Raw genomic sequence first — 26,892 nt, 5'->3', positions numbered from 1 at the left:
GGTTTGTGAGACTGAGCCCTATATCAGGCTCGCTGCTGTCAGCACAGAGCCCGCTTGGGATCCTCTAGTTCCCTCTCTCTGCCCCTTCTCTGCTTGTGGAAAAAAAGAAAACTTGCAAAACCCTAAAAATATTAACTAGCTATTAAGTTCCCATTTCATGCCTAAGACTGTGCTTGGCAACGGAAGGATACAAAAGAACCATAAGCCATAATCTCAGCTCTCCAACTGTCCATTATAAAACTGAAAAATAAATGAAAAAAAATAAGTGTGTAACATTAAGACTATCTCTCTACATATATGTTTGTATATACACTCCACTGGGCTATACATAGAAAAATGAAAACAAATAATGTTGAGTTGATGGGTGAATTATTCTTTTTTATTTCCTTTTTGTCACTAAAGTTTTCTATGCAGCAAATATATAAACGAGTTAGTGCGGAATAAGTATTGCGGGATTCCAGTAGAAAACTTTACTGCCTCCTACCTCTGGGCCTAACTGGAAATTTTATGGACCAAGTTTCATTCCATTTTATCCTGTATTTCCAGGCTGCTGGAGCTTCATTCAGGAAGCACAGCTTCCATCCAGGGAACGCCAGCATTCCAGGAAACAGCTACAGGAGTGTGACTATGACAGAGCAGGTGGACAGGCTGTTCAGAGGCAGAGTGGAACGGGGGACACAGGGAGGGTGTGCTCAGCTTGGCGGGGTGGGGTCCCCTGACATCCAGCTGAGGAATGGTCACCTGCACCAGGAGAAGCAGGCAATTTCTAAGATTGGGGTTGAGGGGACTACCACTGTAAGGAAACACATTGTAGCAATCCAGATCTCAAGTGAAGAATCATAGCAAAGGAGGGGTAGCAATGGAAACAAATGGCAAAACCCATCAATGCCAACTGCACAGACTCAGTTAAAAACTGACAAGGGTAAAAACCCTATTTTTATAAAAGAATAATGTAATTCCACAGGTCTTTAATCTCTTACCTAAGAGAGGAGTTTAGGTGCCAATGTTTAAAAGCACATGTTAAAATCTGTAGTAACAAGCTTTAAAGCTTCTAATTTGAGCCAAGTAAATAGAACCCAAAGTTTTTACTAAGTCAAAGGCCATAATTTGTGCAAAACAAAGTTCATATGTACACAGAGAAAGATACGATTTTTGCTACTTTCTAAGCTCAATGTGGTAGGGAAACAGGTTCCCCAGGACTCTCACCCTACTTCCCTGTCCCAAATGCTGTGACCAAAACATCTGAGCACAGCCAGATGCCGTCAACCACAGAACAAAGGCTGAGTGAGGATCAGGCAGAGCCGGCCCTGTGTTCCATGCAGCTCCTGCAGGAAGCACCCTCAGTTGCCTTGATGGTGTAGCAAGGCAGCTCATGAGCGCACGTTTTCCCAGCAGGCAGAGAAACAGTATTCACGAGCCCCACACCCTACACAGCCTTCCATATGGCTCCTTGAAAGGTCAAATATAAATCATTCAGCCATCGCTATCTATGCTTTTGACGGAAGGCAAAGAGAGCAAGAAAACCACAGACCATTTGCCCTCCCCCTTGAAGGCCAGCCTCAATCAGCTGGGAGATGCAGGGGAGAGAGGAAACTCTGTTCCCATTAATGGAAAGCCTTAACTCTATCCAGGTGGTGTGGGGGGGGGGGGGGTGCGAGAAATGGGAGTCCTTCCCAGGAAAAGGGCTAGAGTCTTCTGGAGAGTGAAAATACCAAGTTATACTAATTGATGTTGGGATAAGTTTTAGATTTTTCAGCAGGAGACTGTATCCGGTGGGATCTCCTACCATAGCATTCTGTTTGTTCACTTGCCCCAGATGAGGCTGGTCAACCCTATAATGAAAGGTCACTTCAGGCTAACCCTTTTTTGTGACCCACATAACACACTTTGGAAGAACAACGGTTTTGTTTTCACTTCTAAAGGACACACTTTTCCAATCTCAACTCTTCTTGGGACTCCATATCCTGCACCTCTTTCCTGAATGGCATCACCCCTCCTCCATCCCTTCCTTTAATTCACATTATTATACACCCACCATTTGCTAGGCAACAGTGCCACATCAGGTGCCAAGGACAGAGAGAAGAAAACAAACTTCCATTGATCTTCCAAGGAAGAGTTTCTGAGCTGTTCACACCCTGTTCACCCAATCTGTGACTAACTTACATGTCTAGCAAGTAAAGTATCATCCTGAATGAATTATAACTGATTCACTCCTCTTTCTCCCCTACTAAACCATCCAGCTCCCTCAGGGCAAGAGCTACTTCCTACTCATCTCTAGAGCCCCAGCACTTACCACCCCACAGTATGGAATGCATAGTAGGTACTCATAGTTGGTAAGGGGGAGGGGGAAGAGAGCAGGTAGACATAGTTGCTGCCCTCAAGGAGATTACAGTCAAATACGTGCACAGGCATGTAAATAAAAATTTGTACCGCCATATGATGAACACTCTGACTATGCACGGGATACATGTGGAACAACAAAGGGCAGATGATGGAATCCGTGAGGAAGGAGAACATGAAGGAGGCTGACCTGGAACGTACCTGGATAGGCAAGAGAAAAAGAAAGGGGCTGCGAGCATCTGAACTGAGGGTGGTATACAGGAAGGCAAGAGGCAGCAAAAGGCATTAAGGGAAGCGCACGAAGCCCTGCTTAACGACACGTGGTGCCGGGAAGGCAAGGAGGCCGGGAAGGCAAGGAGGCCGGGAAGGCAAGGAGGCCGGGAAGGCAAGGAGGCCGGGAAGGCAAGGAGGCCGGGAAGGCAAGGAGGCCGAGAAGGCAAGGAGGCCGAGAAGGCAAGGAGGCCGAGAAGGCAAGGAGGCCGAGAAGGCAAGGAGGCCGAGAAGGCAAGGAGGCCGAGAAGGCAAGGAGGCCGAGAAGGCAAGGAGGCCGAGAAGGCAAGGAGGCCGAGAAGGCAAGGAGGCCGAGAAGGCAAGGAGGCCGAGAAGGCAAGGAGGCCGAGAAGGCAAGGAGGCCGAGAAGGCAAGGAGGCCGAGAAGGCAAGGAGGCCGAGAAGGCAAGGAGGCCGAGAAGGCAAGGAGGCCGAGAAGGACGTAGGTTTATAAGTGCCTCCTTAAGAAGCAATTTGGGTTTTACTTCATAGGTGATGCAGAATGGCTGAGTGTTTAAAGCACAGGTGTAACAAATTTTAGACAGATGGCTACAATGGCAGCACAGAGAACGTGGCCTGGAGAAGCATGTCAGTTAACAGCAGACTGTCACATGACTCCAGGAGCTAGCACCTCAGGGTGTAAGAGTGAGGGAGCATGGGCATAGAGGAGAAGGCCATGAGAAACCCAAATTTCTGTGCCTCTCGAAACACAAGTCACCAAACTAAGGTGATGGCAAAATGGTGAGAAGACTAGGAATTCAGGTATGAAACAAGCAACCACTGGCTCAGGCCCTGGCCCTGTTGTCACTAAAAAGCTGTGTCAACTGTTCAGCCTTCTCTAAATCATCAGCCTCCACCACCTCACCTGTGAAGTAAAGGCAGAACCCTCATCTGAGGAAAATTTATTGGGCATATGATATGCCAAGAATACAACAATGAGTATGACATAGGACCTACCCTCAAGTCCAAAAGGAAGTAAACGAAACAAAATAAGATGGCAAATACCACCTTTTAAATATAGCTTCTTTTTGTTATAAAAGTAGCTAACATACGCATATGGGGTAGGGGGAAGCTAGCAAGCAAGCAGCCCTGGATAAGAGTTAATGAAAAAGATATTTAAAAAATAGTATATAAAATGAAGAGAGATGATGGGGCAGTTCATTATAAAGAAGTTCAAATGAGAGAAGGCACAAGAGCTCTTTTTAAATTTTAAGTTTTTTTTTAAATTTATTTTGAGAGAGACAGAGATGGTGTGAGGAGGGGAGGGGCAGAGAGAGAAGAAAGAACCCACAAGATCTTGACCTGAGGGGAAAACAAGAGTCAGACGCTTAACTGACTAAGCCACCCAGGCACTCCAAGAGTTCTTTTAAAAGAATTTAAAAATTCACAAACTCAAAACATTCACAGACTCATCCCTACCTGGAGCTCAGGTGAGTGAGTGCGCACCCTCCCCCCCCAGTTCTGCGCCACCCACTCAGGGTGGGGGAGGAGCACTTATCTCCAAAAAGATGGCTTTTCCCCAAGAAAATTATCCATCAAAAATGTTTTCTAAGGGGCACCTGGGTGGCTCAGTCGGTTAAGCGTCCGACTTCGGCTCAGGTCATGATTTCACGGTCTGAGGGTTCGAGCCCCTCGTCGGGCTCTGTGCTGACAGCTCAGAGCCTGGAGCCTGCTTCAGATTATGTGTCTCCCCCTCTCTCTGACCCTCCCCTGTTCATGCTCTGTCTGTCTCAAAAATAAATAAACATTAAAAAAAAATTAAAAATGTTTTCTAAGAAATGTATTCCAACAAAGTAGGTTTTTTGTAGTTTAATAACCCAGTGTGTTTCAGGAAAGGCTAAGGAAGAGCATTTTTGGTTGTTTGCTTGACAAATACTAAGATGTTCATAAAGCAAAAGACCACTATACACATTTATGTCTATCAATTTTATTTCAATATCAGCATCTGTTCAATAAATTATATGGAAAAACCAAGAGCACTGTTAAAAATCTATGATAAATAGGATTAAATATTAATTGATTAAAACCAACTTATCAGGAGAATGGGTAAAGGCTAAGAAGGTAATTTGTGAAAGAAATAGTTTATTAATAAAATACAGGGGCGCCTCGGTGGTTCAGTCAGTTGCGCGTCTGACTCCAGCTCAGGTCATGAGCTCACGGTTCATGGGTTCAAGCCCCATATCAGGCTCTGTGCTGACCGCTTGCTCAGAGCCTGGAGGCTGCTTCAGATGCTGTGTCTCCTTCTATCTCTGCCCCTCCCCCACTCACACTCTATCTCACTCTCTCAAAAATAAATGTAAAAAGAAATTTTAATAAAAAAATAAAATATAAGAATAGGTTTGACCTAATAAAAAAGGCAAAGCAGAGAACACCTGAATGTCCAAAAGGAATGGGTTAAATAAATCATGGCACATTCATATGAAAAACTGTTATTATTTAATATAATATTTTGAAACTGAGTTACAGGGAAAATACGTAAAATACAATCTAATAAGGAAAAGTAGGATATAAAGCACTATAGATTCCATTTTGTAAAAGAGATATAAAACATAGAACATTAGCAGTAAAGTGTAATTTCTCCCAGTGGTAAGGTATGTAGTGACTTGCTTTCTTCTTTCCCCTTCTATACTTTGAATTTTCTATAACATGTTTAGTAATTATTTTGTTTATTTATTTTTGAGAGCGAGAAAGAGACAGCATGCACGCATGAATGGGGAGGGGCAGAGAGAGGGAGAGGGAGAATCCCAAGCAGGCTCTGAACTGCCAGCACAGAGCCTGACACAGGGCTCAAACCCACGAACTGTGAGATCAAGACCTGAGCTGAGATCAAGAGTTGGGACACTTAACCGACTGAGCCACCCAGGCACCCCTAGTAATTTTTAACCAGAATGATAATTGTAGAAGCAAACAGCACTACTTGGTGATTCTAAGTTTCAAGAGGGCAGGAAGCATAGCTTGTGCTACTCACGTAACAGTGCTCAGCACATCATACATGCTCAGTAATTACTTACTGACTAGACCAATGAATGAGCAAATGAGGATAGATACACTTACTTTTAAAATTATATATATATATATTTATATTATTTATATATATTACATATATATTAATTGTATATAATATATATATTTATATATACTTTCAGACTTAAAGAGTTGTAAGAACATAAAGAATTCCCAGATGCCCCCTACCCTGACTCCTCAAACACTGTACTACATTTGATTTCTCCTTCTCTCTCAAAAGATATTTTCTCAATGGCTAATGGCTAAAATAAGCTCCCTTAAGAAGTCCTTGAGTGTCAGAAAAAAGGAGTACAAGATCACAGAAAATGCCAGAGCTCCTATCTTGACCCAAGAAGTTGGACCATTCTGCTGCTCTTAATATATACATTAATGTAGAACTTCAGAGAGGGGAGTGTATATTGATGTCTCAGAGGTATTTCACATGAGCTTTGAGCCCTCAAACATACAAGTATTACGCAAGTCCTGAGAGGAAGATTAGAGAGAAAAACAGATGATAGTTGAGCCAAAGCAAAAGGCCAAAGTACAAGCATAGAACATATTTTAAAAGAAGGATAAATTCTAGTAAGTCCACATTTTGGAGATCGAAATAAAAGTTAAATTCCACTTCTGACTTGAGCCAAATGGAAATAAAGCATCCTCAAGGATGAGATGGAGGGAGGGAGAGGGAGGGAGAGGGAGGGAGAGGGAGGGAGAGGGAGGGAGAGGGAGGGAGAGGGAGAGGGAGGGAGAGGGAGGGAGAGGGAGGGAGAGGGAGGGAGAGGGAGGGAGGGAGGGAGAGGGAGGGAGAGGGAGGGAGGGAGAGGGAGAGAGAGGGAGGGAGAGGGAGGGAGAGAAGGGAGAGGGAGGGAGAGAAGGGAGAGGGAGGGAGAGAAGGGAGAGGGAGGGAGAGAAGGGAGAGGGAGGGAGAGAAGGGAGAGGGAGGGAGAGAAGGGAGAGGGAGGGAGAGAAGGGAGAGGGAGGGAGAGAAGGGAGAGGGAGGGAGAGAAAGACTGATTCTGGCAGTCTAGAAAGAACAGTGTATAACTTATCAGCAACAGACCCTTCTTCATTTAAGGTTTGGAAGGAAATACTTTTCTGATTGTGAGTTTTAGTTAATTTCCCTTTTGAATTTTCATTTTTTTCCAAGTAAATCCTATCTACCAAAGAAGCAAATTTCTCCTGGAAGTATTACAACAATAACCACATAAACAAAAGAATTGGTATCTGTGTTAGACACAGTCTTACAGAAGCTGTTAAAGACTCATTTTGAGTCTATAGCACTCAAGATATCAAAGCTACAGAATCCTGGAAAACTGTTTTGGACAAACTAAGAAATTAGTTTATATTCCTTGGACATATTTGGTACATATTCAGGCCTTCAATAACAATTTCCTAAAAAATATAATTTAAACCAGGTATATTTCACTTTAAAGGTTATTACAATTTGATTCTCACAAAGTATGATCGATCAATCAAACTGGCACTGGTAATTTCTCTATGACAGAATGATCTTGAGACAAGAGGATGAAACATTGACTTCAAGTCTAAAACTACACCTCTAAACACACATTAAATACTTGTGGTTTCAATCTCCTAAGTAAAAATCAGTATCAAGCCCAAAAGAAGCGCCATGGATTTTTAAGGCCTGAAATATGAGGCACTGTAAAAAATAATAATAAATAAAGGGCAAGGCATTACTGATTGTGTCCATTGAATTTTGAAAGCCATTAAAAATAATGCTTCAGCATACCTGACAATTCTTGCTTTACAAACGAGAGCACAGCCAGGTAAACCTGACAGTCAGCTATGATTATCTGCCTCTGAAGCCGATCAACCATGGAGGGGGCGGATTTTCGGACATCGACCTGTTTGGTGGAAAGAAAGGACACACTGATAAATCACACACACACACACACACAAAAAGACTCCAAACAGCTATTACTTGACTATGCAAAATAATTTCACACAGGAACGATGAAACATGGAGCTGAAAGCCAGGACCAGATTTATACTATATTCCCATGAAATCTAGCTCTGTTAACAATATGATGATAAAGAACACTATAACTCATAACTCAAAGGGGCACCTGGGTGGCTCAGTCAGTTAAGCATCCCACTTCAGCTCAGGTCATGACCTCATAGTCTGTGAGTCCGAGCCCCGCGTCAGGCTCTGTGCTGACAGCTTGGAGCCTGGAGCCTGCTTTGGATTCTGTGTCTCCGTCTCTATCTGTCCCTCCCCTGTTTGCACTCTGTCTCTACCTGTCCCTCCCGTGCTTGCACTCTGCCTGTCTCTCAAAAATAAATAAACATTAAAAATTAAGAAAAAAACCATTTAAAAGAACATTATAACTCAAAGACAAACATCCTAAGGGATTAACAATGAAGCTCCTGGGAAACCATGAAGAAAACACAGAAGTTGAGTTTGACCTTTTTTTTTTTTTTTTAAACAACTGAAGTTCTTACATATCCAAAATAAAAACCACCAAAGGTAGAAAACGTTCCCCCAAATAGCTAACCCCAAAAGCCACTATGCAGCCATCTACCTTCATTCATGTAGGAGGAACATTAGGATTCATTCCTTATGGATTACATTTTAGTTAAGGAGAAAATGGCTTTGAATGAACCACAAACTGAACTCAAAATGCAAGCCATACCTCTAAGGTGACTACCCCAATAAAAGAAGCAAAAAGTAAAACCAAAAACTCCACTTGTTATTAAAATGTTGGTCCTTATTGTAAAGAATGTTTCTAAGTGAAGAAAATCACCCTGAAATAGAATAATGCATTCTTAATACAAAGTGAACTTGAACGAGATAAGCTAAATTAGCTTTCGTAGGCTGTATCAGTGATAAAAGAAATGATGGGATCTTCGCAAATACAACAATAGCATAACTAGTAGACAAAAAAAGAATGAACTGTTTCCCTTTTTTCTAGATTAGCATAATCTATTATGGTCACTATAGTTGCAGATGTAGTCCCAGAACTCATTACTTTGCCTAGGCAAATGTCAGTCTATTGACGCTTCTGTTTCTTTGTAATAACTTCTACTGTGTAGGGTTGTTAGAAGGGCTAATGAGGCACTACACGTGAAAATGCTTTTTAAATTGCAAAAATCCTTTGCAAATGTTAATTACTAACATAGGTGTTAGGCATGGCATTAGATACAGAGGACAGACATGTAAATAAGCTTATAGTCTAATGAGGGAACACTGCCTTCGTTACCATGTAATGTAGCAAGTGCTCTGAAGGATAAAGTACAGGGTATCATGGGCACAAGTAGGAAACCTACTCAACAGGGCTTCAGGGCTCAGGCAAGAGTCCTTGGAGAACACGATCTAGGAAGAACTCAAGACAGAATAGGAACCAGGTCAAAAGGGAGGAGGATGTTTTAGGCAGAGGAAAAGTCCTCCATCAGCCACTGTAGGAAGTTTGGACCTTATGAATGGCAATAGTGGGGGTGGGGGGGAGGCAGGGGGCAGGGACACTGAAGATGAAGCCAGCAACATGTTATTTGCATTTCAGAGACTATATTCTGGAGAACCAATTCAAGAACAGTGAGAGTTACCGTAGGCAAATGCGGATGGTGACTGACCTAAAGAAATGGCAGGAGTGGGGAGAGAAGTGGATGAACTCAGGACATATTTTAGAAAGAGGCAACAGGACTCAGTCATTTATTACATGCAGGATTTGGAGAAAGAGCAATCAAGGAAACCTCTGGCCCTTCCGCAGCATCAAGAGACTATACTCTTGGCCCATCAGTGGCTTCATCATAGTGGACACCATCATCAAGGGCAGAGGTAAAGCAACCTGGATACGAAGGAGCCAAAGAAAAGACGGGTGGCTTTTGGGGACCATAACCAAAAGACTGGTTTGTCAACTCAACATGTAACACACAGCAGACCCGTGGGCACTCCAGAAATATCAGGGTAGGAGGATGCCTCTCCAAAGACTAGACTTTGGCACTGAAAGGTGAAAACAAAATCAGGAGAAGTGAATTGCAGTGCTATTGTGACTTTATTTGTAACCAAAGGCTGGTAAGGCCTGAGAAAATTAGGTAAATAGTTGAATTCCTCAATTATGCCCAAATGCAACATATTTGAATTACACATATGAAAGCCTCATTACATAAGCTCTTACCACAAGGCCCATTACGGAAGAAGATAATCCTAAAATAGCAAAAGAATTAATGTACTTAATGGTTCTAATGACTGATGGGGTTATGCGGGATTCTCTTGTTTTAAAAAATACATTTTACATAATCAAAAGCCGTAAGAAACACGTAGTGCATTCAGTGAAATCCTAAATATCAAAAACCAAGTAAATGAGCACTGTCCTAAGTAAGCAGCACCCAGTTCATAACCTAAAGACATAGTACTTACATTCTTCTTAATTTTATTCTTGATGGTTTCAATTACTCCAGCCTCTTCACTTTCACACAGCTTTTCTGTAGTTTTTAAGTCATCACATGCCAACTGCATTTTTTCTTCTTCAAATGTCATCATGGCATTCTTCCAAGAAAGAAATAAGGAAGAAGTGAATGAACCAGGAAATGTCTGAAAATTTAGGCAATTTATTACAACAAAATCCCAAACGAGGGAAAAAAACCCAAATTATTTGTTGCAAGTAAAGGAATCAGAATGTTACAGCATACCCTAATCATTTCCAAGAACTATAATCTCAATATGAAATAAGAATATACCTCTACTACACCTACATGAAAAAGTATATGGTAATAAATATTCTTGCAATTACTGTTCTACAACCTTTTATGTTGTTATTGAACACAGTAACAAAAGCCCTGTATAATTTCTGATTAGTCCACTTCACTCAGTTTTTATACCAATGTCTCACTGAAAAGTCCATTCTACCCACGCATGGACCCCTGGGCTCCATCACATACTGCACAAAAGCCTACTGAAACATCAGGTAGCAGGTGCTCCTTGAAAAACCTCAGTCTTTTCAGGGATGGCAATTCCAAGGGGTTCCCTTATTTGGAAATCATTTTACATTGTCCACAGTGAAAAATTCCACTGACAGCCTGTTTCCAGGCACCTGATCTGGTAGATTTTTCCAGACCACATTTGACTGGGTAAGGGCAATCCCCTTCTTGCTGAAAACCTGCAACTTTCACCAGTGAGAGTAAGGTTTCTGAGGATATGGATGGGCTCTAGGGGCAGACATGACACCTGATTCTTGGAAGGACCTAATGAACTCACAGTTGGCTCTCCATTCTCTATCCATTCATCAAGCCCTCCCCTTGGAATGGAGCCCTATCCATTCTAGGCCTCCTTGGTAGGACTCTAATATACTCTCCCCTCGTAGCCAAACCAGACCACAGCCATCTTTGGTCAAGTCCCCCCACCACATTTTCTTTCCAAGCAGACCCAGCTCTGCCATAGCCTCCCTCCCCGCCTTCCTGCCCCACCTTTGGCTGGGTTTCCCTCACTGCCTCTGCAGTTAAGTGGGTATTCATGTAGTGCTTCCCACAGAGTACCATTTTCCTTAAAGTTGGAGGCTATGTTTTCCTGAAAACAGCAAGCCTTAAAAATGTTTGTCATATTCCCCAGCAGTAAGAGGAAATAAATAGCTTGAATGAAAACCTATGTCACCAGAAGCTGGTCTGGCGTCTGCAGTTGGGCACTGACAGCCTGTGTAGGACACATAAATTTGCAGATATCTTTCTAGATTTGAAATCTAAATGCTTTCTCTATTTTACTTTACTTGATCTCTATACGTGATATTGATTACACACACACACACACACACACACACACACACACACACACACTTGCTATTATACCATTCTAAGATAGCTATTTTTAATTTTGTGTTGCAAAGTGGTTTGTGGGATGTTATACGTATTTCTGGAAAAAAGCATCCAATTTTCTACATTGCTGAATTTTCTTTAAAAACCCAACTGCAACCTATTCCCTTCAATTCCTAAATACTAATATTTAAAAATGTAATAGTAACTAACAAATTTCAGCTATGCTAATTTAACTTGCCTTCCAGTCCACATTTAGTCAATGATTTTCAAGCACACCTTTAGTATCCAAAGCCTGATTTTTTTTTTTTTAAATCTCTACTGCAATTTGTTTTTTTTGGAAAGGTCTTTCCAATTATATATAAAAAAAATTTTTTTTGATTAAAAAAAACAGAATACTCTGAAAGGTATAAGCATTTTATTTTTAAAATTAAGGAAGAGTATATCTCACAGGTTTTGGTTAATAGGCAAAACTTGATTCCACTTTTAAATGCTAAAAGATCGCTATCTATACAGCTAGTCACTCTAAGACATACTTCATATACTTGTTTCCTTCACACCAACACCTCTCCCCATACCAACTTACCAAAAAACTGACGAAGCTGGCTCCAAAACTCATCAATGGGCTATGATTTCTGTTAAGGAAACAAAATTACGTTTAATGTATACTTTCATAAACATTTAATATATTAGGATCACTATATATTTCTAATAATTGGAGACACTGTAAGGTCTCAAAGCTGATTAAATTACCCTAAGAAAAAAGTTCGAGGCAAGAAAGTTCAGTCTACCTGACAGAATAGAATCTGCCCTTGATTTTTCAAAGCAAGGCACATAAGTCAAATTATAAGAGACTGCTTTAGTAACAAACATGACATCTACAAACACATGGCCAAAGGAAGATGATCAATATTCATCTTAAAAATGCAAAACATGTTCAAAACTTAACACACATAAAGTAACCATAATTTTTAAAGTAGATCAAAGGGTTTTACCACTGAGCCAACCTTGAAAACTCCCTCATTCCAGCTAAAAAAAAAAAAAAAAAAAAAAAAAAAAAAAAAAAAACTTGAAGAATGCCTCCCGAGAGTCAGACACTCCCCCACTGGAATATAGTCATTATCCAATTACGTACATAAACCAAACAGAAACCAAATCAAACGAATGCCAATTCAAAAAATATAGGAATATAAACTTTCAAAATTCATAACTGTTAAAAAAATCTAAATTTCCTTAAGTTGCACTAAAAGAGAAAACAAGTAGTAACTGCCTTCTTAAAAATAATTTTATTGATTTTTTAAATTATGTAGATAGCATATGGTCATTCTAAAAAAAGGAAAGAACAATACATTTAGTCAATCCCCTATAGGAAGTTTATTTTGTGTGCAGTGTGTCTGGGAAGGGGTGGACATGCACATTTGTATGTGTGTGTGCGTGTGTGTGTGTGTATGTATATATGTATGTATGTATGTGTACACACACACACACACACACACACACACACACATCCAATGGACATCTTTGTACCTGTATCTTTTCAGGCAAGTCCAATATATTCTTGGGATAAACTGCTAGAGATAGCATTACTGAGTCAAACAGTATGCACATCCATTTTCCTCTAGGGTCAGGGGAAGAGAGAGAAAGTAAGTAAGGGGGGAGGGTGGGGAAGTCCTGAAGGGAGGGGAAAGAGGTGGGGTGATAAGGAACCTGATTTATTTGGAATATCAACCTTCTGCTACATTTTTTCCCATCTACTTAGTACTTACTCAGATTCTACAATAAATAACTTGTTTACCCCCACCTAATAGGATACTAAGCCAACAAGAAGAGAAGTAGGAAGATCAGTGCACTAGTGAAGAACCCCCACTAGCATTCATACCCATAAACCAAGCTCTAGTGGCACGTGTACAGCACACGATGAAGTCTGCTGTCCCTCTGTTCCTGCGCGATGTGGCAGCGCAGATGGCGATTTTCCCATCCACAGCTCCGCACGGACATACCAGTATAGGCTCCTACCCAAATGTGGTTTGCATATGAGTATCCCCTCTAGAATGTTATTTTCTGCCCGTACCCCTTATCATCCTGTCTTACACACAACAGACATTCAACAGATATGAACAAGTGAAGGAATGAAAGATGTAGAACCCTGCTTTTCAGGAACAAACTCATTTCAATCAAGTGCGGATCAGCGTGGCTTTCCCCTTTCCTTGCTTACATGTTAACCCCTTTGCCATGTGAAAAAGGAAAGAAGCTGAAACTAGGGATATGCTTCTTGTTCTTGACCAAAATTAGGTTTCTGAGAGCCAAGGCTATTAATTATTCATGGTACTCTAGACTGGCCCTCAGTACTTCCCATACTGGCTTAGGTGAAAAACCAGCCAAATGGAAATGCTCTTCTCTCTTTGAAGTACAGTCTCTGCCAACCCCACAGCATCTGGCATGTTAGACGGCATACCCAGTACAATGAACCAGTCGATAAACGTGCAACCTCTCATATGCTACACAAGACCTGTTGTTTTAAGAATTTAACAAGGTTTGGGGTGCCTGGGTGACTCAGTCGCTTAAGGGTCAACTTTGGCTCAGGTCATGATTTCACGGTTCGTGAGTTCAAGCCCCACATTAGGCTCTCTGCTGTCAGAGGGGAGCTTGCTTCAGATCCTCTGTTTCTCTCCTTCTCTGTCTCTCTGCCCCTGCCCCACTCTCGCTCAAAAATAAACATTAAAAGAAAACTTAAAAAAAATGAATTTAACAAGGGTCACTTGACTTTTTAACCCTATGTTAATTTACCTTATCTTGATCAATTTTGGCCAACAGATGTGTTTCTACATAAAACTTATGCATTTGGGGGATTTGGAAATGTTCCCAAAGATTAGAAGTATCATTATTTTAAAACTGAATCTAAGGAAGAAGAAAGAGGCTCATAGCTCACCTCAATATGCTCATATTAGGAACCAATAAACAATGATCCAAACACAAGGGGAGTAAGGATATCATGTAAAGACCAAGTATAAAGGTAAGCATTAGAACCAAAATACAAACCTTCTTAAATACCAGAAAGTAGATAAAACAACAGAGGTGGGGACAAGTGAAGCCGCCCACATGGTGAAAACCTCCCTTATTTAAAGAAGGGATTATGTAAGGATATATATACATTTGCTAATATTGAAAAAAACAGATGGAATAACTTACAATTAAAAAAAATAGATACCTACAAGGTAAGAGAAGGAATAGGGAAGAAGAAACAAGGATAGAAACAAAGCTTCTTTGTAGACACTTTGTTTTGTAGATTAGACTTTGGGATCATGTAAATATCCCTAAACAGCAAAATTAATGTACCTAAAGGCGAATCCAGTTGGTAAAATAACCACACAGAACTATTCCAAGGGACTTTAGAACACAATAACCTGACAGTGCATTTTCATTATGAAATATTCTTAAAAATAGACCCCAAAAGATGGCAAAAATAGGTTTTTTTCAGTAATCACATTCTCTCCAGTCAAGTTGGTATTGCCATTCTAAGGCTGCTGGGGATGTAGTTTGTGACAAAGCGATGGGTAGGTATGTTGCTGTTTGTTGGGACTCAGGACTTTGTGCATAGGAAAAAGAATGTAGTTAATTAAAAACCCTATAGCTTAGGATATAAAGTCTTGGTTTTATCTTTTAAAAAATAAATATTTCTGTCTGCTGAAAAAGCCTAGAAGTAGCACCACCAGCAGCCCTGAGCGGGTCTAGCACCCTCTCTAAATACATTAAGTAAAAGAGATTGTGGGTCTTTGAAGAAATGGTTGATTCTGGGTCAGGGGTAAAAAATGTTCAAGAACAGCCTGGAGTTATCTTATTAGAGCAGAAAGCTAGGAAGTTTAAAAGCTATATTAGGGTTTTGAAGAGGTTCCCACTATGCAAACATGGAACAATAATCCCTAATGAGAGTAAAAACAGCAATAGTTTGAAACATCATATAAAGTTAAACCATAAATCCAAAATGATATTTTAATTAACAACAAGACTACCACCACCACCAACACTGCTCTCATTGTCTATGGAGGATCTTAAGGAACCAACGCATTATTTTGAAAACGCATTAAAAAGAGAGTAAGCATTTATCCCGTCTTTTCTCTATGGACTCAGAGTAATGAATTAGTTGGGTAGGAGGGCAGTTCCTCCACAAAAATTTCCTGGGATAATAAATGAAAAGCAAATGATAGAATCAGTGTCTCATTGTGGATCTCCTCATGAAATAATGGATATGAGAGACAGGGGAACATATTAAACACCACCATGCTGATACAATCAGCAATATCCAAGCTGCAGGAAACTCTATAGGACAAAGATCCTAGTTTCCTCAATGACAAGAAAAAAATATATGAGTAGAGGGAAAGAAACTGATAAGGGAATCTCTAAAATAAAAGGTTTAAAATACAACAGACACATAAAACACATATAAGAGACATGTGTGTATGTATGTATGAGTGTGTGTATGTGTATATATACATATATATGTATACATATACATACATATATACATATATACATATATATATATATATATACACACATACACACACACACACTCATACATACCCATAACAATGAGAATATGAAACAAAAATCACAATAGCACAAAATTACTAATTATCTGTAAGGATAACTCTAACAAAGACATGCAATACTGCCACACTGCAAACTCAAAACATTACTAAAAAAAAACCACTAAAGACCTAAATCAGGGTTTCTTAACATTTGAGTCAGATAACTTTTCGTTCTGGGGGCTGTCCTATGAGCTGTAGCATGTTGAGCGGCATCCTTATCCCCTATCTACAAGATGCCAGTACCACACAGCCACCCTCCCAACCACAGATGTGACAACAAAAATGTCTCCTAATATCACCAAATGTCCTCTGGGAGCAAACTGACCTTGGTTGTGAACCACTAATATAGAGATATATAATTTTTATGAATTAGAATTCAATATTGTTACAATGTTAATTTCTCTAAACTGATTTACAGCTTCAATGCAATCCAGAGCAAAATCCCTGGGGTGTGTATGGAAGGAGGTGGTATTGAAAAGTTGATTCTAAAATCTACATGGAGGGGGACCTGGCTGGCTCAATTGGTGGAGCCTGCAACTCTTGATCTCTGGGTTGTAGGTTTGAGCGCCACACTGGATATAGAGATTACTTAAAAATAAAATCTTTAAAAAAAATCTACATGGAAAGGACAAATACAATGGCCAAATCAAATTTGAAGAACAACAACAAAGCTGGACACCTGACATCAAAACTTAATCAAGAATTTCTATTCACTCATAAGAGATTGAAAAAGACAATCACACATAGTTGCAATCCACTTATTCAAAAAAAGCTGATCCTCAGAATATATGAATTTCCCAGAATCAGTAAAAAATGACAACCCAGTAAAAAACGGGCAAAAGTCTTGAATAGCCACTTCACTTTTGTGGATATCTGAAAGTCAATAAGCATATTAAGCAGTGCTGAAAAACAATGGAAAATATCAATCAAAATTGCAATGAAATACCACCACACTCTCATCAGATTGGCGATACTCACGAGGACTAACATCACCAAGTGTTAATGAGAATGTGGAGCAAGGGGAAATCTCATACATTGCTTAGTAATACCTACTAAAAATAAACATACGCCTGTCCCATGATCCTGTAACTTCATTCCTCAGTATACATATGTATACACAGAATTATTATGCCCTCAAAAGACATGTATGTCATGTTAATAGTACTATTCATAATAGCCTCGAACTAGAAACAGAATGAATATACTGAAATTATTTGATGCATTCAATGAAATGGAATAGTTCACAGCTATGAAAACAAACTACTGCTAAGTATAATAACATGAATAAATTTCATACATAATCTTGAGTAAAAAAAAATCCAGGCACAAGAGTATATGATTCCACTGATAGGAAGTTGAAAACCACTGTTTGGGGTACCTAGGTGGCTCAGTCGGTTAAGTGTCTGACTCTTGATCTCAGCTCCGGTCTTGATCTCAGGGTCATGAGTTCAGCCCTGCATTGGGTTCTGCACTGAGCTCCACCTGAGGCATGTAGCCTACTTTATAGGAGAAACAAAACAAAACAAAACAAAACACCTTCTGACCTCTGACAACAGAGGTCAGAACAGTGGTATCTTTGGGGAGATTATCGACTAAGAAGGAGCTCAAGGGAAGATGCTGGAATGCTGGAAATATCCTATAACTTTATCTGGGTTTAAGTAGTAACACTGTGATGTTTACCCATGTATACATTCCTCACTATATGTAAACTTTTCCTTATGAAAAAGAAAAAATTAAAAAGAAAAATCTGATAAATGATCACTGCAGGCATTTGATGATATCAGTGAATCCTCATTTTTTAAGGTATGGCTACATTTTAAAAACTATTTTTTAGAGGCGTATTAGAAAAAGGCACCTGGGTGGCTCAGTCGGTTGGGTGTCCGACTTCGACTCGGGTCATGATCTTGCAGTTTGTGAGTTTGAGCCCCACGTCGGGCTCTGTACTGACAGCTCAGAGCCTGGAGCCTGCTTTGGATTCTGTGTCTCCCTCTCTCTCTCTGCCTCTCCCCTGCTCATGCTCTGTCTCTCTCTGTCTCAAAAATAAATAAAACATTTAAAAAAAGAAAAAGAAAAGTATTTACAGGTAAATGATGACTGGGATTTGTTTCAAAAATATATTGAGGGGTACCTGGGTGGCTCAGTCAGTTGAGTGTCCGACTTTGGCTTAAGTCATGAACTCACGGTTCATGAGTTCAAGCCCCACATTGGGCTCTGTGCTGACAGCTCAGAGCCTGGAGCCTGCTTTGGATTCTGTGTCTCCCTCTCCTTCTGCCCCTTCCCTGCTTGCATAGTTTCTCTCTCAAAAATAAACATTAAATATATATATATATATATATATATATATATATATATATATATATATATATATACACACACACACACATACATACACACACACACACATACACACATATATATACACATAATTGAGGTAAGAGGATTAAAAGTGATAAGTATAGATAAAACAAGATTGGCCATCACTTAATTACTGAGGTTGGCTGACCACAACATGGGGATTGATTAAACTATTTTATGTACTTAAGAAGATGTAGGTTATTTTCAAAATAAAAAATTAAAAAGCAAACACAAATAAAAATCCTCTGCAAAGAGGCCTTTTGGAATCCTCTTCGATGAGAAGGCTTCTTACGGTCATTACCACCGTTTGCCTTTTGAAAATGAATCATCAGGGGCGCCTGGGTGGCGCAGTCGGTTAAGCGTCCGACTTCAGCCAGGTCACGATCTCGCGGTCCGTGAGTTCGAGCCCCGCGTCAGGCTCTGGGCTGATGGCTCGGAGCCTGGAGCCTGTTTCCGATTCTGTGTCTCCCTCTCTCTCTGCCCCTCCCCCGTTCATGCTCTGTCTCTCTCTGTCCCAAAAATAAAATAAAAAAAAAAAAGTTGAAAAAAAAAAAATTTAAAAAAAAAAAAAAAAAAAGAAAAAGAAAATGAATCATCAGTAGTAATAAAATGGCTCCAGATTTTTCTCTGTATAAAAAGGCAGAAAACCTATTGCAAATACAAAGGAGCAATTGATCGTCTTTTCCTCAATTCATCAACACTGCCAAAGCTTGAAGAAATGTTTCTCTAGGATATTAAAACCTAGACTGATGAAAATTTTATCTCCTAAAATACAGAGGAAGAAAATGTATGCATCTGATTCTCAAAGGAACATTTTTTCCATTAAATAAATGGGTATAATTACTATATGTCAGTCCCTAACTGAACATGCTTTTCTCAAAGATTTTACCTCCTAACACAATGGCAAATGGCTTGAAGTTTTTAAACTTTTGATTTTTGAAAATGTTCTATATTTACACAATGTTGAGTTCTTAGAAGAATTCTCCAAAAGGACTTTTCTCCCTTCAAATGTGCAGGGAGATTGGAAACTACCCAGGGCCACCGGAAGCTAATCAGCCATGGCAACCATCCTCACCTTTCACTCAGGCCTGAGATCCCAGATTTGAGGGTCAAAGAAAGAATCACATAAATTCACTCCCCACTGCTCTTAAGGGTGCTGTGCCTTTTCTGTGACCCAGGTTGCTCATGTGACCCATGTTTTAAAAATCACAGTTCCAGAGGACGATAGGAGCAATCAAGGTATTGACTGCTTTTGTAGATGCCTCCTTGCCTTCAGAAACAAAAAAACAAAACCTTTGGTAACAAGTGATATCCTCTGCTCTGTGTGGTGGTGTTTCCATGGGCACTAGAGTGGGACAAAACTGGTTCAGCACTTCATCTTTCTTTCTGAAAGTAAATAGTGCCAACAAAAGAAAAAGCTAAGTGCATGAAGCCATTCATTGCAACATCATCCATGATAGGAAAAACCTAAGTTTAAAAAGCTGTCTACATAAGGGAAAAGCTTCATGACATGGATTTGGAAATGATTTCTTGAAAAGCACAGGTAACAAAAGTGAAAAATAAATTGGACTATATCTAAATAAAAATTGTACAAAGGACATAATCAATAGTGAAAAGGCAACAGCAGCCCACAGACCAGGAGAAAATATTTTCAAATTATCTGGTAAGGGGTTAACATCCAGACTATACAAGTAACTCCTACAACTCAACCACCACCACCACCACCAATCCAATCAAGAAATGGGCAAAACAGGTGTCTAGGTGGCTCAGTTGGTGAAGCATCTGACTCTTCACTTCAGCTCAGATCATGATCTCACGGTTTGTGAGTTTGCGCTCACAGTGTAGAGCCTGCTTGAGATTCTTTCTCCTTCAAGATAAACTTAAAAAAAAAAAAAAAAAAGTGGGCAAAGACTTGAAAAGACATTTCTCCAAAGAATATATATCAACAGCCAATAAGTACACAAAAGATGCTCGTCACTGATCATTAAGGACATGCAAATCAAAACCATAATGAAATACCACCTTACACCCATTATGATGGCTATAATGAAAGAAGTAAAATGCAAGTGTTAATGAGGATGTAGAAAAACAGTAACCCTTGTACACAGTTGGTGGGGGTGTAAAATCATGCAGCCATGATGGAAAACAGAAAGGCAGTTCCTTAAAACATTAGAAATGAAATTATTGTATAGCCCAGCAATTCCAACTCTGCGTATATGCCCAAAAGAACTGAAATCAGGAACTCAAACAGATATCTGTATGCCCTGTTCTAGCAGCATTATTCACAGTTAACCAAAATGTGGAAATCACAAAGGCAGACGAATGTATAAGAATGTTGTATATACATACAATGGAATATTATTCAGCCTTAAAAAGGAAAGAAACTCTGACTCGTGCTGGAACATAGACGAGTCTTGAGCATGTTATGCTACGTGAAATAAGGCAGTCACAAAAAGAGTACTGTGTGATTCCACTTACAGAAGGTACCTGCAATCATCAGATTCAGAGAGATAGGAAGTAGAGTGGTGGTTGCCAGGGGCTGGGGGCAGGGAAGAATGTTGAGTTGTTTCATGGGTGCAAAGTTTCAGTTTTGCGAGATAAAGACTTCTGGAGATGGGTCAAACCATAATGCTAATGTGTTTAACTAAAGGGCACACTTAAAAGTGGTTCAGATGGTAAATGTCATGTGTATTTTATGACAATCAAAAAAATTGTTTGAAAATGTACAGCATGTCTGCAATACAATCAATGCCTCATGAAATAACCACATTGAATCTTACAACCTAGAAAAATGCCTGTGACAGAATGTAATGTACAAAGGTTCCATGTACACAGTGTTCCAATATGTATAGACAATAAAACAATGAAAATACTTGCGGGGGGGGGGGGGCAATAGGATTCACGGTGATTTTATCCAATGATTAAGTGTATGTGTGTGGGAGGATAAACAGTCACGACAACAACTGCACTAATCATCTGTTTCAATAACGTCATTGTGGACACTCTCCCTACATTCAGACACCTTTTACAGAGAAAAATGCATCATTTAAGTCAATTTACTTGCTCTAAGTACTCCGTGATTCAGTTGTTGCTTTGATACAATTTCTCAACAGAATATACCATCCAGTTAACCAAACAGAATAATGGAGCAATTCAAGAGCAATAGACAAAGCCTGCTTCCATGGGAGTGAGGTATTCACTGAGTGGCAAGCCGAGGTCTGGAGGTGCCTCACTGTGGCCCAGGGTACTGTTAGCACAGGGCTAACAGACAAACAGTTGCAAATGAAGGGAGAGATACATACAGGAGGTTGCTCCCTCAAATAGTCTCTGTTTTCCAAAAATGAATGCATAGGATTTGGAGATTTCCTTCTATATTAAAGGCAGTAGGCCATCAAATAAAATCACAGGATTTCTTGCTTTTTGAACTAATTATCTTATTTTTTTTAATTTTTAAAATGAAATCTTCCCTCTATCAAGATGACTATTCCCACCCTGACAAGAAAAAAACTAAACTCTTTATTCCAAGGCCTTTTGAGGAAAGCTGTGGTAAAAACTAAAATATGTCGAAGCCAGTACTAAATAGACAAAGCCTTGAACAGTCTAAACTTCACAGGACACAGGCCACCTGACTGTAGACCTCATAACTTGCACTTGTACTTCCTGGGCTATTATGTCAATTTCACTGTCCTATATTCCAAGCCCTCTTTGAGTACACCGTGTTAACAATCAATAGAGAAGATTAGTCTGACTCTTCTGCAATGAAGAGTTTCCCAAATAGACTGACCTTACTTTTCTACCCCACTCAGAAATGGGAAACACCTTTATGGTGAGCTAGCTGAAAAGCTCAATCTTGATCTGAAGATGTTGCAGCAACAACACAGAAAGGAACATCTAGACTGCTAGGGCCAGAGAACATGCCAGTTTTTATCACTCGCCAACGAAAGAGACCGAAAGATTCATCTCTACCCCTACTGTGACAGCGACAAAGAACAGCAATGTTTCCAGCCCCTTCTTGCTCTTGCATTTGTTCAATAAACATGCGTGAATGAGAGCCGCCTTCCTGTGCAGAAAAAGAAAAGGGGCCTCCATAGTGATGAGGAAAAAGCTCAGACCCACAAGTCTAAGAAGAAAAGTACCCTCTTCTCTCAGATGGCAGTCGAGAAAAATGAAACGTGAAAAAGTTCACTTAAAATGTTTCTCTTGACATGATTTGTAATAGTTAACATTCTTCAAAAAGGAAAAAATCTAATTTATTCTAAAAGCATCTTAGTTAAGAAAGTCCTACAAAGGTTTCCTTCATGTAGAACACAAAGCATCCATAGAGGTCTCATATACGAATGGAGATCATTGGTACAAAGTTCCCTTCTGAAGCTTGTTACAAGGGCATCTGGGTGGCTCAGTCGGTTGAGTGTCCGACTTTGGCTCCGGTCATGATCTCATGGTTCATGGGTTTGAGCCCTGCGTCGGGCTCTCTGCTGACAGCTCAGAGCCTAGAGCCTGCTTCAGATTCTGTGTCTCCCTCTCTCTCTGCCCCTCCCCTGCTCATACTCTATCTCAAAAATAAACATTGGGGAAAAAAAAACTTTGAAGCTTGTTACAAATCAGGTTATAAAATTCATTATCTGTCATTTTTTTGAAAGTCACTTCCACAGTAATAGCAATGGATCTATCCCATTGTATCCTAATATCCTAAGTTTCCACTTAGGATCTATCCCACTGTATCCCAAAATATCCTAAGTTTCATCCTCCAGGTCCATGCACCCTGCTGCTCCACAGCTTCTAAGTCTCTGGAATAAATTTCCAATTTTATTTTTTTTAATGCTTATTTAGAAAGTGGGGACAAAGAAAGAGAGAGAATCCCAAGCACTGACAGCATGAAGCCCAACCTGGGGCTTGATCCCACAAACCACAAGACCATGACCCAAGCCAAAATCAAGACTTGGACGCTCAACTGGCTGAGCCACCCAGCTGCCCAATTTCCATTTTCAAAGCAGCTTCCCGTAGCATAGAGTTGATTCAGAGCCTGTTCACTGGTTAAACTGTCAACCCTATTCAAGCCACACACTTATGAGAGTAATTAGGAAAGTGGGCCCAATCACAAACAATTCACCATCAAAGTCAAAGAAATAGATGGCTTTTCTACATTGCTCCTTCCATTCTTCATAATAGATTTATGAGAAAACTATAAATTTTACTTAAAAAAACAAAGGTAGGTTTTTAAAAAGCAGGGTATTTAATTTTAAAATCACGTACCCAACTCTTAACCAATAATGTTCTGCAGTTTAAAAGAAAATAAATGAAAAGTGAGGTCTTCTATACATGGTGCTGGAAGAAAAATTCTAATAAACCTTTTGTTTCATTCACCCACTGAAAATACATTCACTGCATACCAAGTATACAACAGGCACTGTGCTATACGGTGAAGAAACAAAGATGAACAAGAACATGCGTGCTCTTCAAGGAAACTAGTAAGTCCACTTTGGCTGCTGGAGACATTCCAGTAACAATAAATGTGCTGGAAAGTGGGCAGCTGGTTGCTACCTTTACACAGTCATTCTCTGTCATCCTATTTTTCGTGGATGAATGAGGCTCTCTCCAACACCATATTTTATGAAGTCTAAAAAAAGCTACTTGCCATCTTTTTAAGTTTGTTTATTTTTGAGAGAGAGAGAGAGAAAGACAGCGAGCAAGAGAGCGCGCGCGCACACACAAGCAGGGGAAGGGCTGATGCTGACAGCTAACAGCCCAGTGTGGGGCTCGAACTCACAAACCGCAAGATCGTGTCCTGAGCCAAAGTGGGACGCTTAAGCAACTGAGCCACCCACGTACCCTTACTTGACACCTTTGATTTCTTCTTCTCCAGTGTTCTTTTGAAAAAGGACGTATTAATAAACCTCCACTCTCTTCCACAGCTCTGTATTTTAATTCTCTGCAGATAAAGATTTGATATTTGACATCTGCCCCGTTATTTGTTTGCATAAACGTAAACCATGAGAGTGGGAATACCATCTCGGCCACGTGCTGCTGTCCTGACCACGCAGCACAGAATGTGGCATATAAACAGGCTCCCAGCATAGAGCTGTTTCACAAACCAACCAGCTCCTACCAAATCCACTCTTCACGACATTTCATCTAATGGACCTTCCTCCACAGGTTCCAAAAAATTACCAGATAGAAGACTGTCCTCAACCTGAGCCCATAAAATCTGCTTTCACTAACAATAAAAGTGCTTGCTTCTTTTATCAGAAAGGAGCAGTGGGGGAATTTCACGGGAAGGCTGTATTTTTACTTTTCAGACACAGTTCAAAGCATGGTCCTTGGGAAACTTTTCATCTAAAGGACATGACAGCATGTCTGTCACAATGCTGATCATCACAGTCACATGGCTTGTGACAGACGAGTGTTGGGAACAGGTGCAGCCTTCTGTTCAGACTTGTGTTTATGATATACCTACTCTTCTTGGGGATATGGGAGCCTTAAGCACACCACCAGCTGACCCCAGGGACACTCCACTTCCGATCACAGACATCTGCAGGCCAGGGGACGCCAGTCCCCAGGGAGCGACCACTCCTGTGTGTGCTGCAATGTCTGCACTCACAGCCGCTGCAGTTGTCTTACCATTTACTTTTGTTACAGTAACTGCCTGTGAAGCAGCCTTCCTCTTACTGAGAAACCTTTGTAACTCACCAGCTGGCACTAAGGAGCCATGAAAGACTCTGCTGTAAGCAGTGCAGCCATCAGTTTGTGGCAGGCACAAGAGGACTTGCTGATGGTAGGCTGAGACTCTGGGTCACCAACTCCACTTAGGGGCAAAACACGCAGGGGCCTTGGTCTATTCCTACACCTTAGCATAGTAATTATCTACTAGCAGAAAATTAACAAGCCACTCTACCCGGCACTCTGAAAAAAGTAACTAGACCCTAGATCCTTATGTCCTATGGACAACTGTTCTGATGGGTGCATTTCTAGACATATGTACATTTTTTAAAAAAATTTTCAAGTTAGTTAACATACAGTGTAGTCTTGGCTTCAGGAGTAGAACCCAGTGATTCATGTCTTACATATGAAACCCAGCACTCATCCCCAAAAGCGCCCTCCTTAATGCCCATGGCCCATTTAACCCACCCCACCCCCCACATACACACGCCCCTCCAGCAACCCTCAGTTTGTTCTCTGCATTTAAGAGTCTCTTACAGATGGGGCGCCTGGGTGGCTCAGTCGGTTGAGTGTCTGACTTCAACTCAGGTCATGATCTCACAGTTCATGAGTTCAAGCCCCGCGTCAGGCTCTGTGCTGACAGCTCAGAGCCTGGAGCCTGCTTCAGATTGTGTGTGTCCCCCTCTCTCTGCCCCTCCCCTGTTTACGCTCTGTCTCTCTCTCTCTCTCTCTCTCAAAAATAAACATTAAAAAAAAAAAGTCTCTTATGGTTTGCCTCCTTCTCTGTATCTTATTTTTTCTTCCTTTCCCCTATGTTCATCTGTTGAGTTTCTCAAATTCCACGAGTGAAATCATATGATATCTGTCTTTCTTTGACTGACTTATTTTGCTTAGCATAATACCATCCAATTCCATCCACACTGTTGCAAATGGCAAGATTTCAAACTTCATCACTGAGTCGTATTCCATTACATATATATATATATACACACACACACACACACACACATACACATACACACACACACACATACACACACACACACCATATCTTCTTAATTCACTCATCAGTTGATGGACATTTAGGCTCTTTCCATAATTTGGCTGTTGTCAATGGCACTATTAACACTGGGTTCCACATGCCCCTTCAAATTAGCTTTTTTGTATCCTTTGGATAAATTCCTAGTAATGCAATTGCTGGGCTGTAAGGTATTCTATTTTTAATTTTTTGACAACCTCCATACTATTTTCCAAGGTGGCTGCACCAGCTTGAATTCCCACCAGCAGTGCAAAAGGGTTTCCCTTTCTCTGCATCCTTACCAACACATGTGGTTGCCTGAGTTGTTAATGTTAGCCATTCTGACCAGTGTGAGGTAGTATCTCATTGTGGTTTTGATTTGTATTTCCCTGATGATGAGTGTTGTTGAGCATCTTTTCACGTGTCTGTTAGCCATCTGGATGTCTTCTTTGGAGAAGTGTCTACTCATGTCTTCTGCCCATTTCTTCACTGGATGATTTGTTTTTTGGTGTTGAGTTTGGTAAGTTCTTTATAGATTTTGGACACTAACCCTTTATCCGATGCATCATTTGCAAGTATCTTCTCCCATTCTTAGACATATGGACATTAAGAATGCACCTTTTGCATATGGCAAGATGCTCCTCAGAGCCACTGTGGTCTGTTAAAATATAAGCAGCTTCTATAAGTATATGGCAAAAACAAAGTTCACTTCTTGGGCTTGTCTCTGGTATCCCACAGATTCAGGGGTACACCTCAGAACTTGGGATGGAGGGAGCTTTGGGGAACAACTACAAAAGAGAAATGGTGAGCAGGGCAGAGGACATGGAGGGTCTGGCTGGGTCAGAGGCCAGAAAGCCGAAAACTGGATTGCTGAGTGCCACCTCTCACAGAGCCCCAA

General features: G+C 40.5%; 1 protein-coding gene across 1 annotated transcript in view; it reads right to left on the bottom strand.

The window, feature by feature from the left end:
* Window positions 1-26,892, bottom strand: part of TTC39C (tetratricopeptide repeat domain 39C) — a 107,442-nt gene that overhangs the window by 49,572 nt on the left and 30,978 nt on the right. The window contains exons 2-4 of the mRNA XM_019465527.2: window positions 11,962-12,010; window positions 9,991-10,119; window positions 7,363-7,477 (exon numbers count right to left, since the gene is read on the bottom strand). Of these exons, the coding sequence (XP_019321072.2) occupies window positions 7,363-7,477; window positions 9,991-10,119; window positions 11,962-12,010 (293 nt within the window). The remainder of the gene's footprint in view (window positions 1-7,362; window positions 7,478-9,990; window positions 10,120-11,961; window positions 12,011-26,892) is intronic.

This window comes from Panthera pardus, unplaced genomic scaffold (assembly GCF_024362965.1).
Source record: "Panthera pardus isolate Hobbes unplaced genomic scaffold, ASM2436296v1 HiC_scaffold_15, whole genome shotgun sequence".
Taxonomy (NCBI): Eukaryota; Metazoa; Chordata; class Mammalia; order Carnivora; family Felidae; genus Panthera; species Panthera pardus.
This window is presented reverse-complemented; position numbering and strand designations above follow the sequence as displayed.